Source organism: Mytilus trossulus, chromosome 1 (assembly GCF_036588685.1).
Source record: "Mytilus trossulus isolate FHL-02 chromosome 1, PNRI_Mtr1.1.1.hap1, whole genome shotgun sequence".
NCBI lineage: Eukaryota > Metazoa > Mollusca > Bivalvia > Mytilida > Mytilidae > Mytilus > Mytilus trossulus.
In genome coordinates this window covers 43,322,077-43,333,757 of record NC_086373.1, presented here as the reverse complement: position 1 = coordinate 43,333,757, position 11,681 = coordinate 43,322,077, and the positions used below count along the sequence as shown (strand labels likewise).

At 31.4% G+C, this 11,681-nt stretch overlaps 1 protein-coding gene across 1 annotated transcript; it reads left to right on the top strand.

Moving 5' to 3' along the window:
• The first annotated feature begins 600 nt into the window (after nt 1-600).
• Nucleotides 601-7,590, top strand: LOC134725069 (uncharacterized). Its single transcript, XM_063588574.1, has 6 exons — nt 601-777; nt 2,119-2,188; nt 2,577-2,678; nt 3,132-3,216; nt 3,855-4,061; nt 6,624-7,590. The coding sequence occupies exons 1-6, from the start codon at nt 695-697 to the stop codon at nt 7,517-7,519; spliced, it is 1,443 nt and encodes a 480-aa protein (XP_063444644.1). The 5' UTR covers nt 601-694; the 3' UTR covers nt 7,520-7,590.
• The last annotated feature ends 4,091 nt before the right edge of the window (nt 7,591-11,681 follow it).

Below are 11,681 nucleotides of genomic sequence, written 5' to 3'. Positions count from 1 at the left end.
GATATGAATGTAATATTTGCTACTGGACGTTAAACACTTGTTCATCACTTTCATCTATTGTTTTCCAATAAACAATCCAGCCTAAGACTTGAAATTCAACGGGATATAGTATATATATTTCGCATCGATGTTATTATATATTTGATTAATTTTCATTTTGTTTCGTTTATTTCGGTTTATTCATTCGTCTCTATTTCGTTTCGCACTTTATAGTCACCCAATAGTATCGTACCTGTCTGATGTTTGTACGGGGATTACCTTTCGGTTTGGGTACGGAAATCAGAGATGAACATTTCTTTTTTTTAACACCTTCAAATAATAATATATTAAACATTACCGTTATTATGTTGATACATCTGAGCTATGTTGGAAAAAATCAATGATTAATTTTGGTGCATGTGTTCCGACATTAATGTTTTATTTGTGCACATTATCCCAACCATTTCAACTAGTTTATTTACTAAAAATCAAACTAAATTACAATCTTAGCTTTTCAAAATTATATTTCTTTACAATATCGACCGCTGGGCAGATTTGTTCGAAGGAGGAGCTTAATAAATGCCAACGTGACTTCAATCAGAAATAGCCCAACGTCACATGCATACATTTTATGACACGTGAGATGTGCTGTGGTCTTTATTTATAAAAGTTGGAACTGCGGCTGTTTGAAGTTATTGTGTCGAATGTAAACAAAATGAATACATGTGAAAATTCAATGTCTGATTCTTTCATGGACGAACATGCAGCAAAGAGAATAAAGCTCGAGATTACAGAAAGGTAAGATGTTATTTAGATTTGATTTGATTTTTACGAGGTCATGTAGCAAAACGTGTTAACACGCATGTTTTATTTGTTTTACGAATTTCTAATTACTTAAAAGACTCTGAAGAAAATTGAAGTAAAATATAAATGCATACGTTTTAAAACAATCAGATTTATATGTTTTCAACCAAATATCGATAAAAATGTGATTTTTCGAGACTGAAAACTTGCACGTGTCTGTACACCTGGGAAGTGAGAGGTGCTCGAAGGGATATTTTAAAGAAGTGGAAAAAATATTTGACAGATGTATGTACCCTAGTAAACTAAGAAAATAGTCTCCAGCTTTTGGTGAGCAAAGTACACTTCCAAAAAATATAATATTTTTTTTAGATTGATTTCTCTGAAAACCATCATCATTGTCACAAGCTGCATTCATATATGTACAATAATATAGGGTTATTGCATGAATATTGGGGATTATTGTCCTGAGTAGAATTTTATATTGTACGAGCTTGTGAGTGCAATATATGTTCTACGTGGGACAATATTCTCAAATATTCATGCAATAACCCTTTTATTGTATAGCAATATAATATTTGAAAGTAAAAATTGGTTTAAACTAAGATTTTGTCGTTGATGACGTCATGAATTTAGAAGATTTATTGTACTAGTGCAATAATCGAATTTATTGCACGCTAACTTTTAGTTACTTTCTGTGGGAAATATTATACTGCTATGCAATAATATACTATTCCTAGAACTGATACTACACCAGCCAGGCTTACCAAGCTCTAAGAATCTTGCATGTCCATTGGAAAATTCAAAATTAAAAACTTAGTTGTTTAAGTTTTTTTTACCATCTTAATTGTTTAACTACAAACAATTTGATATTGTCTTTCTTAACCATGTTAACCATAATAAAGTTTTAATTCAAAATTAAATATATATTATAAGCAATATTTTTACCACTATTCTAATCTTCTTCGTGTTTCCTATATATATATTTTTTCAACATGTGCACCAAAAAATATCTGTATAAACTGCATGTGCATGTAGATTATATACAATCCTCATGTATGTAGTCCCCATGCCCTAATAATGAATATAACAAAAAAGAAGATGTGGTATGATTGTCAATGATATAACTCTCCACAAGAGACCAAAATCACACAGAAATTAACAACTTGTTAATTCAAGATAACTTCTGGCAAATATTTTACCTCCATGAGCAGGATTTTCTTGGTGTGTTGAAGACCCTTTGGTGACTGTGGGCTGTTTTCTGCACTCTTGTCGGGTTGTTGTCTCTTTCACACATTCTCAATCTTACTATATAAATGCGTGACTTTTTTTTTACAGGCCTTTGAATTTTGCAATATCACCAGAAGAATTGGAGATGCAGTCTATAAAAAAGGCTAAACTACCAAGGGTAAGTTTTGAATACTATCTTGTCTGTCATAAACCTGAGTTATTATAAGCATGAGAATGCTGAACAAGTTGACCGGTTTGTCAACTTTACGTGACGCTGACACTAAATTGATTTTGTTTAGGAAGGAAAACAATTCATGACACAAAAATTCCTGCATGCACTTGACAACAACCCAACATGGGACGAGCACTTTTATTTCAGTTTTTATCAGAAAATCACATTTAGACCTGACACAAAGCAAAAGCTCTCACATCACTGCAAAATCAAGTTTGTTTCTTTTAAAAAAAAAAGTTCAATTGTTGATAGTACTAAACATGTATATAACTTAAATGGAACAAAAAAGCAGAACCATTTTGTTTATGGTTTTATAACTTGTAATTTGTTATAGGATCCAATGTCGCACAGAATCATAGAGAAGAGGCGAAGAGATCGCATGAATAACTGCTTAGCAGAACTCAGTCGACTTATCCCACCAAGATACTTGAAACAGGTAAAATACTTAAATCAAAATGGATATTTCAACTTTCTGTTTACTGAATACTTATAATTAAAGAGGGAGGAGGGTAATGCATGGTGTATATATCTGTGATCAAAATAGATTCAACTTGAAACATCAATTTTAAACAATGGAAGATAACTCAAATTTATAATTTGCCTAGTTAGATAAAGCAATCTTTGCCTTTCAGTGCTCACAAGATTTTTGATTCTGATTTATTTTTGGAGAACTGAGGTTGAATACTTTATCTTGAGTGTGAATATGGGTTTGGTAGGTGAAGGGCCTAGGAGAACCTAATATTCGAGCCTTCACTTCATATATACAAATGTCTTATTGACTTTTCTGTAATCCTAAAAAAATTGACATTTTTATTTTTAGATATATAAATGTATCCAAGATGTTAATAGTAAATTGCCAAAAAATATCATAATTACCTCTATATTTCAGGGTCAAGGTCGTATCGAGAAGACAGAGATAATAGAAATGGCATCAAAGCTTATACGAAACCTGTTGAACTTGCATAATTTCAGAGGTATGAAACATTATAACAGTTAAGGTATTGAAAATATATGGGTAAAAGGAGCTGAAATATTTTCACCAAAAAATGAAGTCAAACAAGACTAAATACTTCCTCTCATTAATTATACTTCAATGAAATAGGATTTGAATATTCTAGTTACATTTAATTCTATAAAATGATTTAACGAATAAGTACTGTTCATTCAGAGATTATTTTGATGGACAAAAAAGGGAGATTGATAATTGTGATTTCATGAAATTCTGCATACAGATATATAAGTATCAGGTATCAGTATGTGAGTTCTAATAACTGCCATACTTAGTTACATTGACGTATGATATAAGTACTGTCAAACCGAGATAAAACAAACGTCACAATTGTATAGCGAAATTTGTTTTATCAATTTAAAGAATAAAGTTTATAGTTAGGTTACACCATTAAACCACTGGGCCCCAGAAATTTCAATATAACCATGTTTTATTGTAGCAGGTTTGAATTTAACTTCTTTCATCTGTCCTTTTTGTATCATTTTTTGAAAACATCTTAGAGGCAAGAAGCAACTTGTATCATATGATCATGATGATCATTATCCTTTAAACATCATCATTCATACAAAAATGTATTCAGTTATTGTATTGATATAATTGTAGAAATGATGGCGAAAGAGTTACCACCGGATGGTGGGGGTTCCAATCCATGTTGTCAGGAAAAGTTTTACATGGGATATAAGGAATGTCAGGAGGAGATATTACATCAATTAATCGACACAGAAGGGCTGGACCCTAAAGATGCTTTCTATCAGAGGATGACAAACGTTTTGGACCAGAGCAGTAAGAAATTCCTCCGGTTATCAACAGGTAGGAATTGTTCTTATTTGTGTAGCGACAAGACATGTTATTTATATCTAACTCATCTTGCTCAAAGGGTCAGTGTGAGCTTTGTCATCTCTAGATGTCTATCGTCTTTCTCTTAATTTATAATTTTTTTATTTAAGCTGCTTGACCAATTTGAATATACTCATACTCAATAATCTTTTGATTGCTTTGTTTCAAAATAGTGTCAGATGTTCTAGCTAATCAATCATCATTCCTGCTCTTACTGAAAGTAATCCAAGTAATCCCAAGTTTGTTTTGATTCCTTGTAGATATATTACTATCTTTGTATATGTACAATGTTGTGTGATGAGAGATATAACTTTTTACAGATTTCTTTTGCTCAGTTGATCTTGTGATGAACTTATGACCGCTGTAAATTAAAATATCTCTTCTATGAGCAATTTTTAGCTCACCTTGCCAATGCTCCGTATAAAGATATTGACAAATTGCCTTCCCATGTTAAAATGAGCATAGAGCATGGCTTGAAAGAATTATTTCTTAAATAACACATGACTTTTGTTTCAGTTGACTTACATTGTACTTACATGACTTATGACCAAATCTTTGACCTCAGATATTTACATAAAAATAATAATTTCCTTTTTTTTCAGTCCTCTGTATGACATAGTTTTGATTTTTGGAGAAAGATAGTACTCCTAATGAATTAAGCAAGACTACAGAAATAAAAATTGTTCAGAAACACGTATTTTACTAAAGTCTAGTAGTCGTTTCAAAAGTTGAAATAATTTTTTTTTAACAATTGAACCTTCAGTATGTTGACAAAAGGGAAGTAACTCGTGCTTATTTTATTTCAATCATAACCTTATAAATTTAATACGATTTCAAGATGTTTCTTATTGTTTTGGTCCAGTTTGATTGATCGTTAAAGGCATTGTCATTTAAACTCAGAACTGTTTTATACTGGGTCCCTTAATCTTGATAAAAAAAAACAATTGTTTTGGGAAGAAGAAAGGGGTTTTGACATTTTTAACTGAATCAATAATCAGTACCCTAACAATGCACCATTTCTGTCTGACAGATGTGGAAATTTACAACAGTTTGTTTAAAATATTTTGTCAATTATATACTGTGCCAATTAAAACTTTCTTTCCAGTTTTTTTGGATTAAAAGATGTGCTTGTCTTAGATATATCTAATATCTTTGTTTTCAGCCAATGACATCATAGTTTTTGACATTCATGACATTTATGTCTTGAGAAAATATTTTTTTTATATACAAATGTACATCTTTTTTTCACATTTTGTCAATCTCTACTAATACAGTTGTTTTCAGGGTTCATTTTGTTCTTTCAAGGTAATGCATCTACTTCTTTTAAAATCATAGATCTGTGCTCTGTAATAAGCCTCAACAGGCAATACAGTAACACTGCTTCACAGATGCACATGATAAACAATGATGATTTTAATGTTTCTTTTGTTATATTTTTGTGACGTGTGGAACAACTGTAATAACAGGCTATTGTCTATAATGTTTGGATTCATTGTAAGTAATCTAAACATATCTTTGACTTTTACTTGGACTAATAGACTTCTAAATCTATTTAGTTGTGATGTGTTTGAATTCAGATTAAAACTAGACGTCATTGAATTAATTATTTCCTTTATGAGATACCGTCGTGACAATAGTCTGTTATACAGTGTACATGTTACTGAGTGTAGAAACTAATACTCTATATTCCATATTAGTTGTGACTTCTTCTTCACAGTCTTAGGCATAGCTGAAAGTCATTAAGAAAATTTCATGACCAGTTGTTCTGTAGTTTATCTGAACATCTTTACAGATATTCATAAATAGGGTGAGCCATTCAAAAACTGGTGATGCAATTTTCAAAATAATCTTCGGTTATGTTTAAGATTGGTTGAACAGTCGATAAGTACTGGTCCAGTACTAGTTTTTGCACTACAGCTCTGCATGATGAATGTTTATCTTGTAACTTAAATGGTTTTGTCATTGGATGTTACCTGAATAGTTTGGATAAGATGATTTTCAGGTTGTGACCTGTGCACTTTATGTCTGAAGAAAATGGAACAATTTGGTACAACCTTATCATCAATGATCATCAACAAGGTTTTGAAATGTCATAATTGAGTATTGTCTTAATCAATCAGTGTTCATTGTCTAATTCTTGATTTTTCTAGGAGATTTTGGTGAGTTTTGAATGTTGTGAATCCAATTTTGCTTCCCAACAAATACGATTATGTACATGTTTTTATATTCATATAAAATTATGTAGTATATTTTATTACTTAGTAAGCACATTTGTAATAATTTTTTAATTGGGTTTTTTTTTTGTGTGTAAAAAATTAAATAACTAGTTTCTAATTATTTGATAATTTTTGATACTTATTTTAAAAGTGTTGCAAATTATAAATAACAGGAGATGTGTATATCTCCTATGTACACAAAATGTCAGCTCTATATAAATCTACTCTCGGAATGTAATGTACATGTAAGTAAAGTTTTTTCTCTCAACTTACATTTTCCATATTACAAAAAATTCATGTTAGTTGTTTTCTTTTGTAGTAAAATCTGCATCTGATGTCCAAGATGTAAAGCCTGATGATTCCTTGAAGTCAGAAGCTGCTAATTCAAATTTGAACTCACAGAGCAATGATCAAGTGCTACAAGGCATGGGCATTTCTGAAAACAACATGGCCATGATTAAACAAGATGAATATCTTTGTACCTTGCTGAATCAAACAGATCAAGCATCCAGTCTAACATCAGGATATAGCAGTATCAGAAGCCAGTCATTGTCAGAAGGAAGTGTATCGTGCATTACACTACAGTCTGTTCAGGGTGATACAGCAGAGCAATATGAAAGTAACAGGTCAAGAAGTAGTACATGTTCCAGTGAGGAAAATTCATCCGAAGGCACTAATGGCAGTAAGATTGATTACCACAAGTCACATGCTTACAAATTTAAGCACAATATAACAAAAAGGTTTTCCAAAGAAAGAAGTCCTTGGCATCACAAAAGTGATAGATCTTCAGATTCAATGGAGGGTGAAAATGAACAAGGAAAGAAAAACATAATAAGCTACAGTACTTCCAGTCCTAGCACTGAATACAGTCAATATTTAGGATCTGAAAATGGTTCTTCAAATAGTTATTGCGAGAAAAATAAAATTCCAAGTAATCAGAATGACTTTGGGAAGAATGGTCGTTTTGATTCAAAACAGGTGCCTTTACCTGCCTTTGTACTTCATCCTCTTGGAACACATTATGTTCCCGTAACAATACCACCTACATATTTCAAAAGTGTGTTTAAAGACGATTCCAAGGGATCAACAGCATATCATCCTATTAGTATCCCTGTGAATTTCTGTGGTCCAAGTGTTTCCATACATACAAAGGTAGGACAACTCACATGTGGCTCAGAAGGACCAAAAGAGGAAAGATCTATTGAAAATTCGTAGAAAACGTTTAACTTTCGAAAGATTTTTATGCATTTTTTGTACCAAAGATTGTGTGTGTATTCAAAGAGACGTATTTTTTCTCTCGTTCTGTTGGTAGATATAGGCGAGCGTTTGGATTTGTCAGTTTAATTGACTTTCGCTTTTTGAATTTAACTGGCAGTTGGGTATTTTTGTTATTACATTTATAAATGTTTTATTTACACTATTTTGATATGTTAAAAGGATTTTTTTGTAATATGTTCATGATCATATCTTAATTTTGCTCAACAATAAGCCACATTATTTTTCCATTTTGATAATATAAAAAAAAATGTATGTTTCTTTACGAAGTTATTTTAAAAACATTAACTTGAAGATATCAATACACTTTACAATATATTCGTTTTTATTCATATGTAAAGCACAACATGCAGGTTTTCATTTTTAGTTGGTGACGTTCTCTTATCACCATCGTATGGTGTTTATATATCTCAACTTGTTCGATTCGCTAGTGTATATAACAACGTATTGAATTTCAACAAAAGAAATCTCTGTATTACTGAATTTTTTTTACAACAGGGTTTTCGATATCACAAACTAGTCAAAACATTTACTAAATTTTATCATCAGTACAAGGACATTATTTGTAAATATAAATCAACATGCAGACATCTTATACGTTCAGGTATATCACATCCCAAAATTTATGGTAACACTCTTTACAAATCACAAACATATCGGCATTCACCTCAAAACCAAACCTTTAAACAAACTTATTCGGAAAGGATAAAGTTACGATACTATTGTCAAATCATTATGGATTTCCTATTTAGTATAAATATTTATTCAATCATAGGTCTTTTCATCGGAAATAAACACATTTATTCTAAAACCCAGTTGTTGGCATGCTACGGGTTATGTTCTACTCATGGCTCTACTGGATGGCATGATACTAAACCCTTAACAGGAGGGATTATACTTTATTTTCATATGATAAAGACATAATCTTTTAATCAGTTTAATTGAGGTCTGGAGCTGACATGGCAGTAACTGCTAGTAGTCCTTTGAATAGTATGTATCATTGTCATTTTCCTTAGTTTCTGAAATCGGACTCGGTCCCCTTTTAAACTAAGTTTTACTATGAGTATTGCCATTGGCTAGAAATATAGGGGTGATTAGATCTTACAAAACATGTTTAATTCCGCCGTATTTTTTGCGCCAGTCTTAAGTCAGGCTTTTTTTAGTGTTTTTTTTTTAATAAGAGTTCATTCATATGTTTTGGAGTTGAGTATGACGTCCATTTTCACTGAACTAGTAACACAATTTTATTAAGGGGATAGCTGAGGACAACCTCCGGGTGCGGGATTTTCTCGCTGCGTTGAAGACCCATTGTTAACCTTTGGCTGTTGTCTGCTATTTGGTCTGGTTTTTGTCTCTATGACATATTCCCCATTTCTATTCTCAATTTTATTTCGACAATAAACTGAATTTTAACACGGTATATTTGATGAATCTGACTTAAATGGAAATGCTTTATTTAGACCCTGACGTTAGTTTAACTGGGTTGTGGGGGTACGAGGTACTATAATTTTTTGAAGACTTTTGAAGAATTTTGAGGGGTTTTACAGTAAGTGTTTGTGTTTGTTTACATTTTATCAATGAGTAATGTTTCTCTTAAAAATACGATTGAACAGACTTCCTCACCCTGTCCTGGCCTGTAATAAATACTCAAAGGCCTCTAGCAAATACTGCTGATTTCAATGAAATTTTATAACGAAATTTTGTGAAACCTGCAAGGACTCTTCAATCAGAATTATTGTTCTGTCTAGGAGACAGCGATTGCGTAAACAATTTGTATCAAACAAAAATATAGTGAATGAGCTTCGACAGAAACCATAGTAAATAAGTCAAAGTCAACTTACAACTACATGACAAAAAAACCACAAAAAAACGACGAAAAGACAAACCAAAGTATGAAACAGTATAAAACACAGTATAGAAGAACATAAAATTGAGGAACACGAACTCCACCAAAAGTCCAGATGATCACTGGTGCTCCGGATGGGTAATCATAATATATTCCACGGTTGGTGCCGTCCCAAGAGCTATATAAGAGAGGTCGAAAGATACCAGAGGAACAGTCAAACTCATAAATCGAAAATAAACTGACAACGCCATGGCTAAAAATGAAAAAGACAAACAGACAATATTCTTCATACTTCATATCATGTATTTCATATAATCATTGTCTTTGAGATAACTCTCAAACTACAACAAACAATTTACGAAAGAAGGTACCTAATCAGTTTGATTTACTGAAAATTTAAACTGTGATCCCAATATGAAAAAAAAAGAAAAAATACTATAAAAATGTTTACATACAAACTATTCTCCCTAATTTGAATAATAACAATGAAAAAACACTTTTGATATTAAAATTACAACATTTACTCCTATCAATACCTAGATCATAAATAGAAAGTTTAAACACTACACGGACAATTTCTGTTTAACTAGGATAACAGGCCAGACACCTTATCCCAACTGCACTGTTAAATATATCTCAAAATGTTTAACTTTTAAAACTACACAAAAAGTTTTAAAACTGGAAGAAAGAATTCATATTTGACAATTCAAAATTTGTGAAACTATTTCTCTTTAAAGAAGAAAATGGAATAAGTGCTGTATCTTGGGTTTTTTTAAAGCTGAAAATCTATTTTGAAAAGAAGTATTTTTCCCGTTTGAATGATTTTACACTAGTAATTTCGGGGCCCTTTATAGCTTGTTGTTCGGTGTGAGCTAAGGCTCCGTGTTGAAGGCCGTACTTTAACCTATAATGGTTTACTTTTTAAATTGTTATTTGGATGGAGAGTTGTCTCATTGGCACTCACACCACATCTTCCTATATCTATTTGATGCTTCGTGTTGTTTAGTCTTTAGTTTTCTATGTTGTGGGTTGTATTCTTCTATTTGTCAGTTTATTTTCGATCTATGATTTTGACTGTCACTCTGGGGTCTTTCTTCAAAAGTCACAAGATAAATCTCAAATTAGCACAATCAATATATGAAAAAAGCTTGAGATAAAGCTTGAGATCATTTTTATAAACTGATTGGCTTAAAGAAGATTTTGACTGATTAATGACTTTTCGAATGAGGTCATTTCAAGACTTTTGAATATTTTTTTTGGGGTATGTATGTCTTTTGCCATCTTGGATTGTAAAAAACAGAAAAACCAAGGTCCAGATTTTTAATCAAAGTAGCAAAATTTGATGCAGAAATGCAGATGACTAATGTGAATGTTCAGTTAAAAGAACAAGTTTGTAATTTTATAAATTAATATTAATATTTTTACATAAGTAGATTATTTTTGCTTGATTTTTAATGTTTTCAAATTTGCATTTTAAGGGGAGGGAAATCTAGAATAGTGAATTTTTAAGGAATCTACATTGAATTTTGCTATTTTGATTTTAAGCCGGAAAAAATGAACGGTGACCCTATCTTTTCTTTTGATGTTCTCAAAGCATTTTATTAAATCTTTCTGATCGTATTTTATTTTACAATTCTATCATATTTTTTAACTTTTAGTTACATAATGATGTTTTTTCCTTTATATTCCATACAAAATATGTCAATTTGTTACAGCCGGTAGCTTGAGAAAATGCGCGGTGACCTATAATTTTCATTATACTTTCGAACATATATTAACATATACTACGTTTTGGCAAAGTATGGACACATTCTATCATTTTTAATTAAGACACCCTAAACCTAAATAATTCGTAAAAAAAAAATCCTCAAATGTCAATGATATGACACATGTCTCAATAATTTAAACAGGAAAAGGGTTCAGTGTTGCCTCTTTCAGTTATAATTTGTCAAAATTTGACGTTAATAATGTTGATTAAAAGGTATCCTTTCATACAACACTAACGAGGTGTATTGATTCATGACAAAAATGCATATCTTGAACAAAGAAACGGCGTTTTCATTTCCGTTTTTTGTCTGAAAGTTAAAAAAAGGACGTCTCACCTGAACGTTAAATATCGTAAGCATAAGAATTGTGATATTGCATGACATGGTTAAAATGGTAGAAGAACAAGGCATGTTATCATTCCTTTGTTGGGTTTCCAAAAATATCTTGTTTAGTTTACGTATTTTTTACTTCCTAAGTTAAACCCAATGT

What these genes read in the sequence shown, in the direction of transcription:
- LOC134725069 (XM_063588574.1), top strand. Translation starts at nt 695, where the DNA reads ATGAATACATGTGAAAATTCAATGTCTGATTCTTTCATGGACGAACAT. An exon ending in CACCAAGATACTTGAAACAG is followed by an intron (nt 2,679 to 3,131) that starts GTAAAATACTTA and finishes TCTATATTTCAG; the next exon opens with GGTCAAGGTCGTATCGAGAA. An exon ending in ATTCCTCCGGTTATCAACAG is followed by an intron (nt 4,062 to 6,623) that starts GTAGGAATTGTT and finishes TTTCTTTTGTAG; the next exon opens with TAAAATCTGCATCTGATGTC.